A 23914-nucleotide genomic window follows, 5' to 3' on the forward strand; every position below is an offset into this window, starting at 1 on the left:
TCACATAAATTAATTCAAAACATAATTGAAGAAATAACTTAACAATATAGATTTTTAAAATATTTTCAAAGAAAATTTGGAGAAAGAATCTTTGAGTGCAATATAATAACCAATTATTATAATATAAAGCTTTTATTGAATAATCTTTAAAGTGTAATTGGAATTACAAAAAATTTCTTCAAGCTGGAAGAAATTCCATCAAGCTTTATAGATTTTAATTGAAACCACAATTCGTACTTAAGAAAATCCAAAGATACAGCAAAATGTAATTCATTGTTTTTTTTAAAAAAGCTTTTACAATTTAATGTGAGCAGTTTTAAGCAAACAAATGAAGAAAACTATTACATCCCAGGCAGATTGAAGGGACATATTTAGTGAACTAATTGATCAGCATGGAAGAAACAGCTCCTGAGATACAGAATTGTTTCTGGTTTATACACACCAAGGAGAACAAGTTAAAATGCTGCTTTATTCTACAGGACCATTAGCAAACCATGTTATTTATGGACAACAAATTAAGATATTGATATCTTTTTGGCTGAAAAGCATTTGATAATTGTTTTACTTAAAGAACCAATTATGGAAAGAGAAAAATTCATTAAAATATGCAGATTCCAAGAGAAGCTGTTGATGACTTCATCAATGATCTTGATGCATTGGCTGAATCCTGTGAATGTGGAGCATTACAACCAGACTAATTAGGAACTGAATTATTGGAATTTCTGATTAATCTCTTTCAGATTTTTTGCAGTCAAAGGAAGAGCTCTTACTGAAAAAAGATTTCATCCAGATTGTATTAGAAGCTGAAATTCAGAACAACCAAGAAAGATCTGGGGTACAGAAAGACAAATTTACTTCATAAGACCATCACATCCTATTAACTTCATAAAGTATAAGTGCTGCAAATATCTCATGACAAACTAACGCAAAGATTTTTCCAAATCTTTAAATGCTATGTGTGCTTGTCCAAGATGTAGAGCAAAAAAGGCAAAGAAAAGCATGTCTTGTTAAGGAATGTACATTTTCAAAAATTGTGCAAAAAACAATGGCAATTCTGAAGCAATGTTGGATACATCTGCAAAGAAGTCAGTGTTTTATTACAAATGCCATTGGAGGAGCAAAAGATGTACTTCAATCAGAACGTGCATCCTTAGATGATCTCATCCCTCTGTTCAAAGAATTACCACACCTCTTCCTGGGAGAAATAGTCAACCCTTGTGAACCAGAACGGCAGAGCACTTTTGTGTCAATAGATATCCAATTCAATTTAAGCTTGATATTGGAGTGAGTGTTACTATGTTACGTGACGAAAGTCCTTGTCTGAAAACTAGAGTTTCAACCTCTTGATTTGATGTTATGCAGAGCAGGTAGAATAACTCCCAAGAATAAAGGTTTGGGACAAGTTTGTTAAGAATGAACATGTTCTGTGAAGTGATCTTTGTCATCATGAACCAAAAGACTTCACCTCTGAGTAAGAAAGTATGTTTTGTTCTCCAGTGCCCTCACAGAATTGAAGAGCTAAGTAAGTGATTTGGAGAAGAAATGTGCTCAGTTGATGCTAGGAATGGGCACACTCCTGATATGACCATAGTATCATACTTGAAAAGATGCCAATCTATTATGTATCGACACATCCAGGAAAAAGTCCTCACTCGGTCTAATGAATCAAGTTTTTAAAATAACAACCAGAGGAAATAACCAAGTGACAAAGCCAACAGACTGTTCCTCCGATATGATTATTGTATCTAAATCCAATGGATCCATAAGATGTATATTAGCTTCTCAACAAGGCAGTGACTGAAGAAATCCATCTTCTAACCATTATCAAAAAGAATGTATTCAAATGGTCTAAAAATAGAATTTTTACTGATGCTAACAGCAAGTTCCTTCAGTTCCCATTCAACGAATAATCAAAAATGCTCATCACATCTGTTTAACACTATTTGTGAAATACTGTTAAAACAGACTGCCGTTCAAAATTGTCTGTATCCCTGGAATCCTCAATTCTACTATTTTCAACATATTACAAGGATTGTATGGAGTAATATGTGGAGAACATATTAATACATGATCAAAGGGTGGACACTGTTTTTAAAAAGTCTCCAGCTGATGAACTTACTCCAATGAAGAGTTTTCCAAAGAATCTATCCACTTCCTGTGATATCACATTAATAAAGACAGCATAAAGTCAGATCCACAGAAGACAAAAGCTGTTAAGGAGTTTCTTATTCTAAAATGAGTATTTGATTCACAAAGATTTTTAAGCATGATAAGTTAGCTGGCAAAATTCTTGCTCATTTCATAACCACTATTGAAACTTTGAAGCAGTAATTTTTTTTTAAATCACAAGGATGGTTTTAGGGTGCAGCTGAACACTGCTTTTTGAATAATCAGACACGTCCTGATTTCCACAGATGTCCTGACCTTCAATAACACATCATATCTATTTGTTGTGTTGTAGGTGCTTCAGCCATTTCTAAAGACACAGTACTGCCTGAGGAACAGTCAGAAAGTTACAGGAGACTAGTACATTATGCATCAGTAACAGTGTCTGATACTGAAACACATTACCCTGTCTTTGAGAAAAGTCCTCTTTGTCATTTGAGATGTGAGAAACTTTCAGAATACATATATAGCCTCAATGGTTTTTAGAAGCTGACCATAAGCTATTCATGTCCCTCCTAGAATTGAAGAATTGGCAAAGATGCCTCCATGGATACAGGTGTTTTGTCTTCTACGAAATAAGTTTTGTCTACAAGACCAAATACAAGGAAGCTGCAACCATCAACAGGTTTCTTCTCCAGTGCATCTAATGACAACCTTCCAATGGCAGATGAAGACTGATGTAAAAGGGAATTCATCCATCCAAGCCATAGTTGTACAGTGACCAGCAAAATAACACCAATTTAATCAAAAGAGAAAAAAACCCACACTGTATAGCCATCTACCAATTTATTATACCAAAGATTGTCTGGATTTTAAAAATCCAAAGCTTGACTATGAAGATTTACTTTGAATATGAGTAATATTTTACCATTAGAGATGATTTATTGGTGTTTGACAGACTGAATGTCCTGCCTTCAGTTAGCTGATACTTGTGATCGACTGTTAACAGACACAAATTACCAAATGCAGAGCCAGACCTTTGACTTCCATGGCCACCATACAGATCTCAAAAATAGTAGAACATCTCAGCTGCTTGTGAAATGTGAGCTATACACAGAAGTACCGTACCCAGCCACTAATTCCAAATTCTTCCTTTCTAGATTGTGGAAATCGGTGAGAACTGACCCAGTTACATTCAATGAATGCTCCTATCTTGCTGCTATCAATTACTTCTCTTTTTGGACTGAAGTAGAACTAACTTTGTGCCTTCACTGATGAAGTTGTCAAAGTCCAATGTGAATAGTTCGCTATTCATGTCTGGTAAACTGCAATTTATTTATGAGTCATTTGACAAATTTGCAGCCATTTCTGGACTCTAATCCATAATCAGCTTGACAAGTTGCCCACAAATTAATGGCAAAGCCAAACAAGAGATACAAGTTGTGGCATGCTCATTGAGAAAGAACACTGAGTTATATGCAGCTTTGTTGAACGAATGATTCAGTACACTTACTGCAGTCTGAATTATTAATGGCAAGCGAGCCGAAAACTCGGCTACCTATGCGTCTAAAAAAGTTGATTCCACTGATGAGCTTCAAAATTTGTATGATTAGTCACTTATAAAAAAAAGCATTAGAGACAACAGCAGACTGCTAACTGTGCATTCATCATTACACTAAACATTTGCCAAATATGGATCTAACACATTGAATTTAGTTAGTAAATTTCAATATAAATGATAGTGATACAATAATTGATGGAACAGCAATGTGTCCACACACTTGAAACTGTGGCAGAAATCTTGTAGTACTGCTTAAACATAACATTACTGCTGCAGCCATGGGATGAAGAAGATGAAACATCGTCAGAACAGTCCTTCACAATCGTCCAGGATTTCATTTCAAATCAGCCATCTTCAAAGCAGCAGCACACTAATCCTCTGAATCCATCATGTGTACGATCTGGAAGAATTCTTAAAGCTTCCCAATCAATTAAATTTGTGAAGTCTAGAGACTTTGGAGGAGAAGGGATTGTAATGCACTTCATATGCAGATGCTTAAACAAGTACAACTGGTTAAACAAGGTGGGAAAGAAAACTTGAGAGGAAATAATATACAAGTCAGTTGACCTGAAAGGAATAACTTGGAAGCTTTGAAGGAGCACCACACACTGAAATCTGAATGTCTCTGTCAGTTCTATGTATGTAGTCATATACCACAAACCTAGTTAATTTCATATGAAATAGCACTGTCTTTCACCTATTGTTGAGTAGTTAACCAGTCTTAAGCTAATATCTCTTTTATTTTGCTTTTAAGAGATAAGCATATTTTTGTACCAAAGTGCATGCCTCTTTGCTGAAAACTTATAAGTTGTTTTACCATTTATTACCAGTAAGCTTCATTGACTAGTGAGACAAGAAGGGTCAGAGGAAGCACATCTGCACAAAGAAGATTCTAGAAGAATCTGGTGCTAGCTCCAGATATCTCTTGCAACACAGGAATCTTCAAGCTGTGCTCAACCAGAAACAGGCGTTGAGCCACCGGTGTTATAACCTAAAAGAATAGCCATGGTTATTATGTGTGTATCTGAGACATTTCCAGAGACAATTTGCACTCTTGCACAGTAAATAGATATGATCATCTCTAATATGAGGGTTATGATATCACAGGTATTTATATTGATGACCATCTCTGTTAAGAGTAGCAAACCTCATGGAGAATCAGATGTGACAGGACATTAATTGGCCCACAACAATGACCTGAATGTAGTAGTTGCCAGTATTCAGAGCGTCATCCATTGATAGCTGTATGCCACCCTTAAATGCAACCCAAATTAGTAGCTGTAGCACTTTGCTACTAAATAGGTGGCTTTGAGAAGAAAATTAGGGAGACGGCTGATGGCAGTAGAGTCCCTTATCAGGCAAGAAGCCTCATCCCTCAAAAAAAATCACTAACTTTTTTTTTGTCTGCTTGAATGGATCGGTGCATGCTGCATCCTGCCAAATTGACATTCTGTCACTGCAGTCTTTGATGGGACCTTAATGGGTCACATAGCTATACTGATATTCCACCATTGCCATTTCATCTGCTCCAGCAGGTGAATAAGCAGCCTGCGTCTAACTCTGCTGAAGTGATAGGAGTTGTATCTACAGAGCATTAATAGAAAACGTAATTCAAAAATTTATTGGGTCGTATTAGATTCTTAATCTGCTGTCCTTTATTTCCCTTGAAGAATGAATTTTTGTGACCTGTTGCCATTGTCATGGCACCCTCTTATGTTGGGAGATACATTGATTGGGAGTTTGGTAAATGCTGATGACCGACCTGAGTTACATCTATGAGAGTGTATGGCTGTGAATTTGATTGGATAGATCTGTGCATATAAGGGTAAGGATTGTGGGTTTATTAGTAGGGTTGGTATTTCTTGAAAGTGATTATAGGATAATCTCAAAGTAGCAAGAACAGTTTTCAAGTGAAATATTCTGGGTGAGGAGGTTTACTTGGGCATGCACCAGGCATTGTTCTCTAAGAATATCAGCTGTTGTTTAGCTTCCTCCATGTCAGCTCCAGTACCCTCTCTGCAGTGCTACGTTGTGTATTCCTATTTCGGAACTGATTTTCCTTTCTATTATCTTTAGTCCATCATTTTTATAATCAGAGCTACGCATCCATGTTTCCTAACTTGCCTATCTCTCGGAACTTAAGGAAATGTTAGTTTTAACCTTTTAAATGGTTTTTGTATTTGTTTTAACTAATGTAATTTTAGTTTTATGTTGTATGCATTGGTATCTGTGAATAAATTTGAGAATGTGTTTCTGAAGCCATCAGTTGTGACAGTATACTGTTCATAGAGTTTTGAGGAATATAGAATTCATAATAAGTTATCCCTTGATGCAACCTCAAATGCAAGGGTATTTATGATCCTTTATCACTTGTGGATTATGCACAGAAGAATTTGTATTATTTAAGGCCCATTAACTAGAAATATTCCCAAAAGAGTTGTCAGGTTTACAATAAAACCATGTACCCCACGTTAAAAGACGGAACTATTATGAGAAATCCCAGAGAAAAAAGTGGTTTTAAGGAAGGTGTTGATTGATATTAGAATTGGATTTCCAGAGTTTGAGGCCAGTTGGCATAAGATCTGATTACCATTGGTATAGTGAGTAAAGTCAGGTCAGTGGAGGAGTTGGAAGGGAGGACGTTCTGTATTGGGCAAAAGTGTGACTTGCAATTAGCTTTGCAGAGAATTGAACAAAATCTTTGAAGAGTTGAAAAGCAAGGACAAGTAGAAGTTTTACATGATAAATGCAGTTTTGTATGTTTCACAATTATTTAAAGCTTTTCTTCAGAAATACAAGTTTTATTAAAACTTTGAATAATTTTGTTAATCGTTAAAGAAAGTTATATTTACTGTTTTCACTTCTGTTTTCAGGCAAAAGAAAATTAAGAAGAAACCAAAGGTACACACTCCTGTAAACAATTGTACAAGAGGGGAAACACAGAAAAAGAAAAAGCACAGGCGACACAGAAAAGTGAAATCTTGCCAAAACAAAATGTCTGAGATGAAAACTGAAATCCATTGGTGTACAGGATATTGGGAGCAGCATGCAACAAAACATGAAGATGACCTCTCAAATGAAGAGCACAGTGAATCAGAAAACCTTCATGCTACTGATTTGATAACTGTAATGAGAGTTTCTCAAGATCGAATTGGAGCACAAGTAGAGAAGATTCTTAACTGCAAACCATTTAAATATGAACAAGTTGTTAAAGGACATTTTAAAATGACAAATGTTTTGCCTGAGCCATCATTTGACTTATACATAAATCTATTAGAAAGTTTTGAAGATTCATTTGATTTAGAAAATGTCTTGTCTTTACCAAATATTTGCTGGGAAGCAAATTGTACAGCTATGGAACTGAAATGTTGTATTTACAAAAGTGAAAAAGCCCATTTTGGTTCTATACATCACCCATTTGAGTTTGGAAGTCTGTTGAAGAAAGCATCATTGGAGTATATTCAAGGTCAGCGACCTGTAGAGATCCCATCTTTAGAAGACTATGTCATAGATTGTAAAAGAAAGGAGTTTGTCAATCTAATTTTGTGCAGAATTTTTTTAACTAATTTATTGAAAATTAAAAATAATCCATTGTCTCATCGTCTCCTTTGTCCTGAAAGCTCTTCCAATAAGAGAGTTTGTCAAGAAAACAATTGTGCTCTGCAATTAAGCCTACAAGATAACTCTTCTAAAATGAAATCATTTGCACTTTCTAACATTCTTTCTGAAGCAGCTGATGGTATGAAAGAAAAACGCAGTTTAGGTACTGATAAATGGATTAACGAAACTGATAAACAGAAAATATCTATATTGCAAGATTATGTTTATAATCCACCGTTGTCCAGGATAAATTCCAGAAGAAAACAAAAAAGATTCTACAGATTAGCACCTACTTTTCAGATTTCTCGAAATATCCCAGTTGACTTGGAAAAAAACAGAAGACATGAATTATTCTTGAGTGTGACCAAACCAATGAACAGTGTGTCAGCAACTAATATCTTTCAGAGTGAAATAGCAAAATTAAAGCTTGGTAAACTGGAAAATACAGGAATGTGTCATGTAAAATTGGACCAAACTGCTGTTGAGGGTTCTCAATTCTGTGAAAACATTTCATTATGCAAAACAACCTATAATAGTGTAAAGAAGGAAGGTAAAACTAAAAACAGCTTAATAAAACAGATGCAAGATGAGTCATGTAATGCACAGTCATGGCATTCCGTCAGAGGTGAAACAACGCAGAATGATTTGCTTTCAGACCCATCAAATGAAACACACGTCCATCCTATTAATTCTTCTGTGACTAGATTGAACCAAAGCAAAACAGTTTTCATAGTAAAACCAATTTCAATGTCTTTGCCCAATGCAAACATCTCCAGTTCTTCTGAAGCTTTATGTTACAATTTAGACAACATGAAGAAAAAACATTATTTGTCTCAGTTCAAACAATATGGTGCATTAACCTGCAATCCATGTGTCGAATGTGAACCATCAGAAAAATCGAGGCAAACCGTTGACCAAGAATTTGTAAAGTTCTCCGAAAAATGCCCTTTTCTTGAACTACAGTTATCACTTGAATTTGCATTACAGCTTGTAGAGTTGTTTGGGTCGCCTGGTATTGACCCTGGTAAGTGGAGATACGCTCAGTGAATTAAAGCATGTTTTTCTTCCTTTCTTACTTACATCATCCTTTGAATCCATAATGATTCTGGTTTGCACAGCTCTTTTGAAGTAAATGTGTTAGTTGAATTAAAAATGAAGTGCTTTTAATTTTAATACTAAAGTGATGTTTGTGTTGAAATTGAAATTTTTATAGTCTAAATAGATGCAGCAATTCTTTGTGTCATTTATCTATAAATGCTAAGCTATGTTCAGCTGTTAATATTACTTTTTCATGATGGTAACAAATATTGTGAAAGTGGCTGTATTGCTTTCCTGAATCCCTTAAATTATTAATATCTTGGAAGTCACTCGAACAAATGTTAACTTTGTTGTAGCTTGTTCGTTTGGCCTATCATGCTTGAACTGACTGTTCAAAATTCTTGTTTATTTTCACAACCTTACTCATTGTAGAAAATCCTTTAAGTTCCTCATCCTTAATTCATTTCCAATCTTCCTTTCAAAGACCACATTTTTATGTAGAGCATTCCCAATCCTACCAATTCTATGCAGAGGATAAAGACTATCTCATGATAAACAATCCATTCTGTGACAAATTGCATGTCAACACATTGCAACGTTGACTTCCCATTCTAGAAGCTGTTCTCACACACTAACCATGGCATTCACACGGAGAAAATAATAAAGTGGAACGCTGCTTGTGATCTTTTGAAACTGATTTTATGTCAGTGGCACCATGCTATTATCCCACTTGCCAATGAGAATGGTTTTTCCTCCCCTTACACCATGGAAACTTCACTTTGAAAAGCTTTTATGTCACCTTTTAGGCTTCTAACATCCTAACAGTTCTTTGGAAATAAATTTCTGACTACTACTTCAAACAAAATTATACTTCTCTAAAACAGAAAAAATGTTCATCACTTACAGAAGGTGACAAGCCAAGCTCCCTTGAGCTACATGAGTAATCTTGTCTTTAGTTATGTTACACCTCTTGGAAGTCTTGAGGGAGAAAATATTACTTGGTTAAAGAAAGTATTTGTGTGTAAACTTAAATAGCTACTCAACTATTGGAGTCTTGCTTTATCAGTGGAGTCAACTGTGAGGTGTATGCAATGAACTGATGGCAAATTTAGTTCTGGTTTGGAACAGCCACATGTATTGTGGAATTTCTAACTATGTATTGGAAGATCTTGATCTAGTTTATATTTAAGAGTTAAATGAAGAGTTAAAAGTAATTTAAGTCGTGGTATTTGGTCCGGAGGTTTCAGTGATCATTCTCACCCTTTGAGCTGGGTGTGCTTCTGTTTGCTTGATACCAGCATAGGTTGTTCAATAAACGTGATGGCAAATTCCTGAAGGAGAGAGAACTGGAGTAACTTCATTTCTGATTCCAGCAAGTAGCCTAAGATTGTAGGATAAAAGAAATTTTGGCTGTTGGTCAGATTTTAAATTGGGACCTGCAGAGCTGTTACCCTGGGCAAGAAGTTGGTCACTAACATAATATAAACTAAAGAGCAGGAGCAGGCCATGCAACTCCTCAATCCCACTCTGCTATTCAATGAGACCCTGGAGGTGATGTCCAAAGCAGAAGGAATTAGGGCATATAATGGATTTTTTTTTTCATGTTTGAGGAAGTTTTCTGATTAAGTAGAAAAACTGTTATTTGCTTTGATTGTTATATTGTATCGTAGCTTGCTGTCTGTAAAGTAAACCAACTCAATGATTTGTGTGACACTTCATATCACAATCTTGCTTTCAGATTAGTAAAGTGAAGGTATGTCTGAACGAGAAAATACTTGGTTTAAAATTCATGTCCAACTCTTAGATCTCTGGGCCTTACTGGTGTATAATTAAGTACAGGCAATACAGGGCAAGCTAATCACAATCCAGTCTCTAGCACCACTGTCTTGAAAATATCTTGGACAAAGCAATAGTTGTCTCATCATGTTTCTAGACATGGTGAGATGTTTGTAGGTTTGTAAAATAACTGATATCTTTTCATTTCCATGTCATTAGTTATTTTCCTGGCTCTTAAACTTTGGAAGCCTGCCACAGTTGTCAAAAGTCAGCAGCCTATGGAGTTACCCCACATTATCCAATGTATTTATTGAATGGGACTGCATTTATTCAAGGACCTCATCCTCAATAAATGTAATTAATAATTCAATACAAATTTTAATTTTTATTCATATCCTTTAAGTGTTACTGCAGTATCGCATACACATTTTAGTTAATCAAATAACATGAATTATTATTTGATATGTTGCTTATAATTTGTTAGAAATCAAAGTAAAATTTACACTTTAGAAAGTATCGATGTGATTTCAAGTCTCCTTGTTTAGACTTTCTATGTGCTGAAGACTGTAAAGTTTATTTGGACAAGCAAGCAACAAAAATGATACATTCACAGTGGAAGAAGTCATTGGAGGCAAGTTTACAATTTTTTTTTGTTTTTAAAGTAATGCCTTCATATGATATAGCAGATATTTATATATTTACCTTGTGCAAGAAATAAAATATAATGATGACGTTAGCAATTTGTTAATGCTACTGCATTTTTGTGCATATGTGGAGCCCGGTGCATTAATGCAAAAGATCAGGCTGAAGCATTTGAAGCACCTTCAGTAAAAGTATAAACAATGGTCTTGTATTATCGCTAGACTATTAATCCAGAAACACAGGGCCTTGGATTTGAACCCTAGCATGGCAGATGGTTCAATTTGAATTCACTAAAAATCATTGTTGATCGTCTGAAAAATCTATCTGGCTTGCTAATGTCCTTCAGGGAAGGAAGCTGCCAGCCTTACCTTATCTTAACTATTAATCCAGAAACACAGGGCCTGCTGCCTCACAGCGCCAGAGACCTGGGTTCAGTTCCCGCCTCGGGCAACTGTCTGTGTGGAGTTTGCACATTCTCCCTGTGTCTGCGTGGGTTTTCTCCAGATGCTCCGGTTTCCTCCCACAGTCCAAAGATGTGCAGGTTAGGTGAATTGGCCATGCTAAATTGTCCATAGTGTTAGGTGAAAGGGTAAATGTAGGGGAATGGGTCTGGGTGAGTTGCTCTTTGGAGGGTCGGTGTGGGCTTGTTGGGCCGAAGGGCCTGTTTCCATACTGTAAGTAATCTAATCTTAACCATCTGTACGCAACTACAGATGGGCAGTAAATGCTGGCGTAGTCAGTGATGCCCATATCCTGTGAATAAATCTTTTAAAACACGTCATCAACAGTGCTACTTAACAGCACCAGCTCAGCAATAATCTGTTCAGTGAAGTTCAGTTTGGGTTTTGTCAGAGCCACTGAGCTCATGATTTCATTACAGCCTTGATTCAAACAGCTTGATTCAAACACAGACAAAAGAGCTAAATTCTAGAGGTGAGATGAGAGAGACTGCCCTTGACATCAAGGCTGCACTTTAATGAGTGTGACACTGAGAAGCTTGAGAAAAAGTGGAATCAATAAACTCGGGGAAGAACTTCACTGGTTTGAGTCATACCTGGCACAAAGGAAGATGATTCTAGTTGTTGGAGGTCAGTCATCTCAGTTCCACGACATCTCTGCATGAGTTCCTCAAGGTAGTGTACCAGGCCCATCCATCTTTAGATGTTTCATCAATGACCAGCCCTCCATCATTAAAATCTGAACTGGGAATGTTTGGCTCTGATTATACAATGTTCAGCACTATTTCTGGTGACTCGGATACTGAAGTTATCAGTGTTCAAATGCAACAATATCCAGGTTTGAGCTGACAAGTGACCAATACCACTCGTGCCGCACAAGTACCAGGCAATTATGATTTCCAACAAGAGAAAATGTAACCATCACTTTTAAATTCAATTATCAACATTCTGGAAGTTATCATTGACTTGAAACTGAATTGATGAAGGACTTTTGCCCGAAATGTCGATTCTCCTGCTCCTCGGATGCTGTCTGACCTGCTGTGCTTTACCGGCACCACTCACACTACACTAATCTCCAACATTTGCAGTCCCTACTTTCTCCCTGAAACTGAACTGGACTAGCTGCATAAACGCAGTGGGTACAAGGTGAGGCAAGAGTCTAGGAATCTTGCAGTGAGTAACTCACTTTCTGACTCCCCTAGACCTGCCCACCATCTACAAGCACAAGTGAGGAGTATGATGGAATACTCTCCATTTGCCTGTTTGAGTGCAGCTCCAACAGCACTCCAGAACCTTGATACCATCCAGGACAATGTAGCCCACTTAATTGTTCTGGATGTGGTGCCATTCAATCTCTCCTCCACGGAGACTCATCAGCAGCAGTAAATTGCACATCCAATATTCACTGCAGAAATTCACCAAAGGTCTTTGGACAACACCTTCCAAAATCCATGATTCCTACCATCTAGAAGGGCAAGGTTGCAGATACATGAGAACACCACCATCTGCAAGGTTACCTCCAAGCCACTTGCCACTTGATTTGGAAATGTATCAGTCTTTCTTCAGTGTCACTGGATTAAAATTCTGGAACTCCTTCCTTAACAACATTGTGGGTCTCTCTCCACCAAGGAGGTAGGTAGGGACTGGCGATAAATGCTGGCCCAAGCAGTGATGTCCACAAATCCTAAGTGAACATCTAAAAAAGATTAAATGAGCATCATGGCTTCCATTCCATGGCATTAAATAATTAGTTATAGTATATTTAATCATCACGTACCAAAATCCTTACATTTAAAAGTGATGCTTATGGAGTGAAAATTGCAAATGTCATTGCAATATTTAACCTTGTAGAATGGGTCAACTTGAAACAGAAGTGAAAAGTCAGCAAATATTTAACAGAATCCAAAACGTAAATAGCAACAACCAGAGAAGTATCACTAACCCAAAGTTTGCCTGAAAAATAATTGCTATGGTTATCTAATAATTTAAGCATCAGACAGTGGCAAAATAAAATAAAATTGTAGAAACTAATAACTCCTAACTAAGCAAATAAGAAAAAGACAGCAGCTAGCAAACCTGTTCGAACTGTTATTAACTCAGTAAAACTGACCTTAACTGCTGCCATCCATGCATGCAGTAAAATACTGAAATCCAAAGTTGCTGTCAGTGATACCCTCCTTCACTGACTGTGTTTGCAATTTTCACTAATAGAATTGCTCAGAATTCCCTGTTGAAGTGTGCACTTAGGCTTTTTTATCTACCATTTGTACAGTAAGCACATGTTCAGTTGTGTTTTTAATAATGCAAAATCAACATTTAACAACCTGAAAAATTAATTTCGCAAGTCTTATTCCCTCAAGAAAACTCTTCTTGTAGGAATTTTATTTTCTTTAGATTTTTTCTGCTCATGCCTTTTTCATGATCCAATGTGTATGAACCAAATTTTATTTTGTATCTTGCACAATGATTTCAATTTAAATTAATTGCATGTTCCTTACTACCCATTTTGCCATCTTCAATCTGGTTGAATAGCTTCCCTGCTACTTACTCTCTACAGATGATCTGGAGGAGGGCCAAATATAAACTGTTGCCTGAAGAGTAAAAATGTCCATAAATAAGCTACTAAAGTTTTTGGGAAGTGTGTGAGAGGATAACAGTGAAAGCTGTTTATTCACTGCTCATAGCAAAATCCAGACCAGTCCTTCAGGAGAGGACTGAAGCAGACGAACACTGAGTGGATTTCTACCACAATATGTAGCTTTCTGATGAAAGAACTGATTCCTTAATGTCTGTTTGCTTCCATTGTTATGTTGATCTGCCTACCTTGAATCACACCTTACGTAGAGAAAAGTAAGCATGTTGCTAAGGTTTGAAGCTAGATCTAGTTTAGAGTTCACATCAGAGGGCTGTAAAATTTCTAGCTGATCTAAGGTAAACTGCTGTCTTGAATTAATTATCTTCACTGTAGAAGGGTATAGGGAGGAGTGGGAAATTGCAGTGAATGACAAGCTCAGGGTCTCACATACAGACAGAATGTGGGATTTTGGTAAAGTGGCCCCCTAATCAGCATTTTGTTTTCCCAGTGGAAAGTAGGCTGCTGTTGTAAACTTGAGGGGCCACTTGTCAATTCCTATTTTACTGGAATAAGGGTTCAGAGTCCTGACTAGTGCTGTGGGAGAAAGAGAAGAGACGAGGTTTTTATCTGCTGTGGTTGCTCGAAAATATATCTGGGTTTATTAGCTAGAGAACTAATGCATTATAGAATAAACTATTTTCCTAGGAAGTGGATAGGGAGGATAGGGAAAATATGTGTTTGTTTATCACGTCATGTGTAAACTGCAAGGTTAAATCATAAAATGCCCCTCACCCTCGATTTGACTCCCTTTTGATTGCTAGTTGCTGACCTACTGTTCTACCTTGTATTGTGTGATCTCCTTCCTGATTAATTGTCATGCTCTTGAGTTCTGCTTTTGCCCCAATCTTTTCCAGTTGCCCATATTTTACCCCAGCCTGTCAGTGTGTCCAGCTTCTTGGTTAGAAACTGGCAATCCCAATATTTTCAGATTTTTCCCATAAGCATGTTCCCCATAGTCTATAAATATCAAAACCAAAGACTTTGAAGGATAATTGATTTATTTCAAATAAGAAAAATATTTAACTGAATTTAAATCTTTCTCTTTTAGAAAAGGATGAAACAAATTTCCTCAATGGATCCTAACATCTTCAAAAGTGAGTTCACCCATTCTTGAGATCTATCTTGTCAAAACTTCAAAATCTGGTTTTCTTTTGAAATATTATTTACTGAACAAAGTGGGTTTTGTCTTTTCATCCATTTAGAAGTGTAACTTGTGTTTTTTTTAAGAGTATGCATACAGCTTAGTCATTGATTATGGAGAACAGATCTTATTTCACACTGTCCTAAAGATGTTCTTTTATCATAATCTCAGTGTTTTCTCTAAATTAACATAATTTTTGTTCTGCATTGAGAATGAATTTGTAATTTACATCCAATTGAACCTACTGTGCAACAGGCCAAACTTAATTTAATACTCTTGCAATTACCAGACAGGTTGCTCACACACCAGTAGCATATGCTTGTATCTGAAGCCAAGGTCAAAGTGTACATACTTGATTTTATCATACCTGGCAAATGATTAAACAACTTGCTTTGCAGCATTTTAAGTTTCACAACCAAGCATTTGTAAGTGGTGATATCAGCTTAGAAGTTGTATCTACTTTTATGTATTTGTTTGATCTTTATTTTTTCATAGGATGTGGGTGTCACTGGCCAGACCAGACCTCATTGCCCATTAAATGAACTGCTTACCAGGCCAGTCATTTGCTATGGATCTGGAGTCATGTAGGCCAGATCAGATTTTATTTCCATAAATAAATGGCCTTTTTATGAAAACAATGGTTTCATTTCAGATTAGCCAGATTTTGTTAATTTAATTCATATTCCACCATCTGCTTTTGGTGGGATTCACATTCCTTACTCCAGAGCAAACCTCTGGATTACTAATCCAATGACCATACCAACTGTGCCATCACCTCCCCTTGTATTTTGTTCTGACATGGAGGCACACAATCAAACTAAATCAGCCATCTGCCTCTGTATTCACAACACAGTAAAATTAAAGTCTTCAAAGATCCCATTAAAATTGAAGCGAATAGTTCTTGACCAGACTTTTGACTAATCAGTCCCAGACTCTGCGAATAATCAATTCTAGGCACCAAGTTTCATCTTAAACAAAAGACCTAGCAGTTTATTAACAATATAGTAACTTTAGCAGACCAAAAATTAAACAACAAAGTAATCTAATTGATCTATGCTATAAACCCAAAAGCCTTTGTTTTCAGCTTCATTCACAAGGGATAAATAAAAGAAAATACAAAATTCGCCACATTACTTTAGTGGTTTGCACAATGTATTGTTCTACAGGCAGAGCTGATGGTGTCTTGTTTGATTTTCTGAAGGTGTTGATCAGGGTCACTTTTACAGTTCATTCAGGGAAAGACAGTAATACATATCACTTTGTTTTCTATTCTCTGAGCTTCTAATAGCTGCTATTTGGGGGTTAGGTATGGAGCTTTCAAATCTTAATATTGTAGCATCAACAACCAGACTCTTCCTCCCAGACCACAGTCCAAAACCCAATTCAAACTCTGTCAATTCCTTGACTGAGTGTCCATCGCCTCCACAAGGTCCCAGACACTTTTCACCACCTGCCATCTGCTTGCACGTAAGGTCTTTTCCAGACTTTCTGGTACCATTTCCCAGGTTAATAGCCACCTTCTGTCTGTTTAAATGTAGTGTTGTTCTCCAGTGAAAAAATGTCTGCAGAATCTTTTAATCTGGAACCACTACAAATAGCTTCCAGGTCAGGCATCATGAATAAACAATACTTGTTGGTCTGTTTTCCTTTAACACAAGCTGTTACCCACAGTCTGAACATTTTCTTTATCTCTCAGTTTCCAGTTCACATCTCCAAAACAAAATTGATTTAAAAAAATCAAATTAATGAAAAAACCTTGAGGGCTCAAAAAGTCTGATTATTTTCATTATTATTTGTTACAGGAATCATTTATCTTTCCCATTATTTTTTCTTGAAGTCTAAATGATGTAGTCATCAATATGTTAATCTTGTTATTATTTCTTATTTATAGCACCAAAACCAGGCATTTGGCAATAGACCTGTCCATTATTTATGCTCCAGATGAGCCTCTTCCTCCTCTTAATCTAACCAATCAACATATTCTTTCCTCAATCATGTGCTTCGATAGATATTCCATAAATGCATTTCTGTTATTTGCCTCTACTATTCCTTGTTGTAGTGACTTATTTTATTTTTGCTGTGCTCGGATATTCAGAAAAATTAGTGAACACTTCTGAATTTGTACAGAATACAATGCAAACTAAATTTGCGATAATGCTTACGTTTATGCAGCTCTACACTTAAATATCTCAATAATTTGCACAATGCATTAATGGCTTATTGGATTCAGCAATTGGTATCTGATATAAAATAATGACCTATCTGCCTCAGACAAATGTGGGGATGTGGGTTTGAATCCCAAAATGGTAGATGGTGAAATTTCAATTCAATAAAAATGAGAAACTAAAAATAAAGCTAGCCTAATATAACCACTGTCAATTGTTGTAAAAATCCAACTGGTTCATCTGGTCTGGCCTAGGCGCCATGCCAGACACACAGCAATTTGACTCATACAGTACAGAACAGGCCCTTCGATCCATCAAATTTCTACGAACAAAAATATACGACTATACACCCTGATCACGGATTCCTGCACTAGGCCCATATCCTTGAATGCTATGACACTTCAAGTGCTCATATAAATAATTCTAAAAGTTGTGAGGTTTCCTACCTCAACTATCCTTCTAGGTGCTGCATTTCAGATCCTCGCTACTCTCTGGATAAAATATTTTTCCTCATATCCCCTCACCTTTTATGTTTACAATTATACCTCTTGTTAGTGAGTCTTCAACTAATGGGAGCAGCTGCTTTCACTCCACCCTGTCCATGACCCTCATAATCTTATACAGTTATATCAGGTCTCCCCTCCAACCTGATCAGGTCGTGGGGATTTATCTGCCTTCATGTTTTAGAACATAGAACAATACAGTACTGGCCCTTTGGCCCTCGATGTTGTGCTGGCCTTTTATCCTTCTCTAAATTCAGACTAACCTACATACCCTTCATTGTACTAACTTCCATGTGCCTATCATAAATGTTGCTAATGTATCTGACTCTACTACCACTGCTGGTAGTGCATTCCACGCACTCACCACTCTGGGGAAAGAACCTACCTCTGACATCACCCCTAAACTTTCCTCCAATCACCTTAAAATTATGCCCCATCATGATAGACATTTTTGCCATGGGAAAATGTCTCAGGCTAGCCAGTCTATGCCTCTCAACATTTTGCACATCTCTATCAAGTCACCTCTCATCTTTTTTCACTCCATTGAGAAAAGCCCTAGCTCCCTCAACCTTGCTTCATAAGACATGCTTTCCAGTCCAGGCAGCATCCTGGTAAATATCCTCTGAACCTCCTCTAAAGCTTCTACATCCTTCCTATAATGAGGCAACCAAAACTGAACACAGTATTCCAAGTGTGATCTAACCAGGGCTCTATAGAGCTGCAGCATAACCTCGTGGCTCTTAAATTCAATCCCCCTAATAATGAAAGCCAACACACCATATGCCTTCTTAGCAATCCTATCAACTTGGTTGGAAACTTTGAGGGATCTACAGGACCCCAAGATCCTGCTGTTCCTCCTACAATTCCCAGGACCTGATCAGCTATATCCCAGAACTTTGTGGGAAGATAGGGAAGTGATTGCTGGGCCCCTTGCTGAGATATATGTATCATCAACTGCCACGGATGAGGTGCTAGAAAACTGGAGAGTGGCTACTGTAGTACCATTATTTGAGATAGGTGTTAAGGAAAAGCCAGAGAGCTATTGACCAGTGAGCTTGACGTTAGTGTTGGGTGCGTTATAGGAGGGGATTCTGAGGGATAGGATTTACATGCATTTGGAAAGTCAAGGACGCATGAGGGATAGTCAGCATGGCTTTGTTCGTGGGAAATCATGTTTCACTAACTTGATTTAGTTTTTTGAAGAAGTGATAAAGAAGATTGATGAATATTTGTCTACATGGACTTCAATAAGGCATTTGACAGTGTTCCACATGGTAGACTGGTTAGCAAGGTTAGATCACCTGGAATCCAGGGAGATCTAGCCACTTGAATACAAAATTGGCTTGAAGATAGGAGACAGAGGGTGATGGTGGAGGGTTGTTTTTGGGCTGGAGGCATGTGACCAGTGGGGTGCTGCAAGGATCAGTGCTGGCCTCATTGCTTTTTTGTCATTCATATCAATGATTTGGATGTGAATGTAGGAGGAATGGTTAGTAAATTTACAGATGACACCAAAGTTGGAGGTGTAGTGGGCAATGAAGAAGTTGACCTCTGAGTACAGTGGGACCTTGATCAGATGGACAAAAGAGCTGAGGAGTGGCAGATCGAATTTAATTTAGATTAATATGAGGTGTCGTATTTTGGTTAGGCAAATTAGGGTTGGACTTATGCACTTAACCATAGAATCTCTGAATTGTGGACGCAGGACATTCAGCCCATCAAGTCCCTCCGAAGACCTTTCCATCCCGTCCCACCCCCTACCCCGTCCCTTTAACCCTGCATTTCCCATGGTTTATCCACCTAGCCACTACATTCTTAGACGCTATGGGTATTTTGCACGGCCAGTTCACCTACCCTGCACATCTTTGGACTATGGGAGGAATTTGGAGTAGTTGGCAGAAACCCAGACAGACAGGGAGAACATGCAAACTCCACACAGTCACTCAAGGCTGGAATCGAACCCCAGTGCCTGGCACTGTGAAGCAGCAGGACTAACCAGTGAGCCACCATGTCACCTTAATGGTAGGGTCCTTAGAGTGTTGGTTCGTAATTCCTTGAAGGTGGAGTTGCAAGTTGACCGGATAGTGAAGAAGGCCTTTGGTATGCTTACCGTTATTGGTCAGTGCATTGAGTATAGGAGTTGGGATGTCATGTTGCAGCTGTCCAGGACATTGGTTAAGCCACATTTGGAATATTTCAGATCTGGTCTCCCTGCTACAGGAAATATGTTAAACTTGAAAGGGTGCAGAAAAGATTTACAAGGATGTTGCTGAAGTTGGAGGGTTTGAGCTAAGGAGAGAGACTGAATAGGCTGGGGTTGTTTTCGCTGGAGAGTCAGAGGCTCAGGGTTGACCTTATAGAGGTTTATAAAATTGAGGGGCATTTATAGGGTTAACAGCCAAGGTATTTTCCCCAGGGTAGGGGAGTCCAAAACTAGAGGACACAGATTTAATATGAAAGGGGAAATATTTAAACGGGACCCAAGCAGAGGGTGGTCCATGTATGGAATGAGCTTCCAGAGGAAGTATTGAAGGCTGGTGCAATTACAACATTTTAAGATGTGAAGGAGCTGGTGTTGGGCTACAGTGGACAAAGTTGAAAATCAGACAACACCAGGTTATATTCCAATAGGTTCATTTAGAAGCACGACTTTTGGAACGCTGACAACCACCTGGTGAAGGAGCAGCGTTCCTAAAGCCTGTGCTTCCAAATACACTTGTTGGACTATAACCTGGTGTTGTGTGATTTTTAACATTTTAAAAGGCATCTAGATAGGTATACAAATAGGAAGGGCTTAGAGATATGGGCCAAATGTTGGCAAATGGGACTAGATTAAGTTAAGATATTTGGTTTATAAAGATGAGTTGGAACAAAGTGTCTGTTTCCGTGCTCGACAACTTTAAGACTAAATAATTTCTGTCACAAAGGAACTATCCACACCAATCAATGAAAGATTAGTCAAAGAAGTTGGTTTTAAGGAAAATATTTAAGAGGGAGCACAAAGTAATGAGATTAGGTTGGAGAACAAATTCTAGGTCTGAAAACTAAGGTGGCTGAATGGACTGCTGCCAATGATGAAACAATTAAAACTGGGGACCCCACAGTCCCCAAAGATTTGTCAGGCTGGAAAAGGTAAGAAGTAGAGTGGAGTGAAAACATAGAGGGATTGAAAATAAAGATTGTGATTTTTAAACTGTGACATTATTAGACTGGGAGCCAGCACAGCTTAGCAAGTTTTTAAGGAAAAGGATGATGGCTGACAAAAGAGCGGTACAAATTACAGGTAACAGAGTTTTGGGTGTGTTCAGATTTTGTTTTTGGAAAATGGGATTATAGCCAGGAGTTTATTAAGGTAACAAAAGCATGGTGGTGAATCACAGTCAGAACCAGGTGACAGTAGCTTTGTGTGATTACTCTCTCAAAATCAAATGTAACATCAAAATTGTAATAATCTGGATGAGCTTCAGATAGGTGCCAGGGAGTAGAAATGGTGTCTGGGAATCGGGTCTATATTGGCAACAAAATTTCAGCCTTTCCAATATTATATGGAGGAAATTTCTATGTATTTAGTATTAAAATATCAGATAAGCAATGTGACAATTCAAAGACAATGGATTGTGAGTGACATCAGCATATGTATGGAACCTGGTCTTTGGATGAAACTGTAAAATGCATTGTGCAGATAAGGAATAGACGTGAACAAAGGATAGATCCTTGGAGAATTCCAAGGTAATTGTGAATGGCTGGAGAAATCATTGAATTGCAGCCAAAGAATCACCTTCAATGATAAGAATGGAACCAGCAAACAGCTGTTGCACTCATTGGGTGACTAGAGTTCTGGCAAAAATGGTATGGTCAACAGAATATAATTTGTGACTTTGTGTGATTTGTGCACTGTACTTGAAGGGGGTTAAGGTAGGATTGGTGGGAGCCGATGTCTGATCAAAGGAATTCAAACATTGGATTTGTTGGAAAGGTGGGCATAGATTTCATCGATAACAGCATGTTTCATGGCCTTTTGGGAGGAAAGAAAAGTTTGGTACGGAATGGACAATTCCAACAAGACAGTTGAAAGTTGGACTTTTATTTCCTCTAAGAGGAGCTGTGGTGATGGCAAATTGTGAATGGCATGAAGTGGTGACAGTTCCTGGAGAGGGTGAGACCGAGGCAAGGAAATTGGGTGGTCAGCCACAGAGTTATTCGAAATGATGCCTTCATAATCCTCTGTCAAGCTTGTGCTCACAATTATATAGTCCATATACAAGGATGTTACCAGATTAAATGGCCTGTTATTTTCAAAGACAAGCCAAAGAAATGGCAAGAAAAGGGTTTACTTGGTAATATCTAGCAAAGAAACTCATAGAACCATTATGCAAGTGACTTTCAGTTATGCTTAAACTTCAATGTCGATAATAATTGTTCATGGTGAGAATTGTTGCTCCTTCATCATGTTTCAGGTTGAAAACTGTTAATGTTTTTAATGTGCATTTTTCAAGTGTCTTTTTAATAATTATGAATTTAGAAAGTATTTTTTACTACTTTGGTAATCTGACTAACACATATAAAATCTCTAACAATTAACATTTATTTCATTGTGCACCTGGACAGAGGATGGCATGACACTTCACAATACTAAAGATACAAATAGAGACATTTATCGGGAATCTTATCATGAAACTGAAGATAATGCTCCTGATGTGCTGGATCCATACCTTAACAGAAACCTGAGTATTGAAGACCTGGATCTCACAGCTAATGATGAAATAGTTGCTCTTTCACCTGATGCACGATTTCATATTACTGGAAAAACAGGCAGGATGTCATAAGACTACCTCAGGAGCAAATGGTAGGCTAACAATTTTTAAAATATTAATAGTTGAGACTGTTAAGAAATAAGTGAAGGAATGTAATGATTCATATGTCTTTTTTGAGTTTAGAGGGATACAGTATCATAAATTAGATAGTTTATAATAGTGCTCATAATCCAGGAAGGAATTTAACTTGAAGATACACAAGGAGCACTTTAACTACGGTGCTGACAACAGTAATTATAAACTAATTGTGACTTTTAACAAATTATAACTTTTGGAAATTATGCTCTGACATCCAAGTCACTGATATGCCTTTCTGCTGCTGTTTTGTCTATCAAGAAACTTTGGCCAGAAATTGGAATGTGAAATCTCCTTATTTATTAAAAAAATAGAAAAGCTGTGAACTCTAATTCCAGAATTATACTTTAACATGTAATAGCAGGTTTTATTGAGTTTATGGAAGTTGATGTATTTTAATTCTTGAAATACTAATAATAGGCCTCACTTCAGCACAAAACCTTAGTGAGCTTTTTTGCTTTGATGCGTTGCCTTGTGCATGGGGTAAGGCAGTTTCCAGGCTCAAACTAAACTATTCTTTGGCTTGTTTTGTTGCATTGTTTCTTTTACATGTGTCATATTGTACAGTATTAGATTTTAGTTTAGGTAAGATGAAGTGGTTTTGCCAATCCAGCCAATTGCTTGTTTCATCTGGTGTTTTTTTATTTGTATATTTCATGGAATGTTGTCATTCCTAATCAATCAACCTTGAGGAGGTTGGCCATCTTGCTAGACCAGTGCATTTCATTTGGTGCAGATACACAGTATGGTTAAGGAGTGCACATCACTTTAAATGTACCATCATCACAGCCAATTTTCATTTGTGTCTTTGCAATCCACTTCTTCATCTCCAAGGTCCCTTTCCTCCCAAAGGTTTGTGAATATGTTTTATTCTTCAAAATCAGTGTTCCTTTTTCTTGCAATTCTGAAGTTCAAATCTTTCAATCAGGTTTCTGTCATGAACCTTATCAAATCTAAAGTTGTTTATGCAAGTGGAATTTTGATATATGTAGTGAAGAAACAACAATACAGTTCCAAGTCAGAAAAGCATATGGATTAGAGGGGAACCTGCAGACACTGGTGCTCCTTATGTGCCTGCTGCCCTCCCCCTAGGGGGTAGAGGTCATGACTTTGCAAGGTGCTGTTGAAGGAGTCAAGATGAGTTGATGATGAGTTAAGACACTGCACCTTGTGTATGTTGTACACACTGCTGCCACTGTACATGGTGATGGAGGGAGTGCTTGTTAAAGTTGGTGGATGTGGTGCCCATTAGATTAGCTGCTTTGTTCTGGACGGTGTTGAGCTTTGGGTTTTCTTGCAGCTGCACGTACCCAAAGATAAGCACAGTTTATTCTATCAGGTTCATGACTTATGCCTTGTAGGTGGCTTTGGAGAGTCAGGAAGTGATTTACTCGCTGCAT

General features: G+C 37.5%; 1 protein-coding gene across 3 annotated transcripts in view; it reads left to right on the forward strand.

Annotated features, from left to right (window-relative positions):
• Positions 1-23914, forward strand: part of LOC140481289 (uncharacterized) — an 88560-nt gene that overhangs the window by 49606 nt on the left and 15040 nt on the right. For 2 of the 3 annotated variants that reach the window (XM_072577234.1, XM_072577233.1), the window contains exons 7-10: positions 6541-8291; positions 10627-10712; positions 14865-14910; positions 22234-22471. In XM_072577234.1, the coding sequence (XP_072433335.1) occupies positions 6541-8291; positions 10627-10712; positions 14865-14910; positions 22234-22451 (2101 nt within the window). In that variant the 3' untranslated portion in view covers positions 22452-22471. Of the gene's footprint in view, positions 1-6540; positions 8292-10300; positions 10436-10626; positions 10713-14864; positions 14911-22233; positions 22472-23914 lie in introns of those variants that run through there. The other variant, XM_072577235.1, reaches the window with a different exon arrangement.

The sequence above is a fragment of the Chiloscyllium punctatum genome, chromosome 9 (assembly GCF_047496795.1).
Source record: "Chiloscyllium punctatum isolate Juve2018m chromosome 9, sChiPun1.3, whole genome shotgun sequence".
NCBI lineage: Eukaryota > Metazoa > Chordata > Chondrichthyes > Orectolobiformes > Hemiscylliidae > Chiloscyllium > Chiloscyllium punctatum.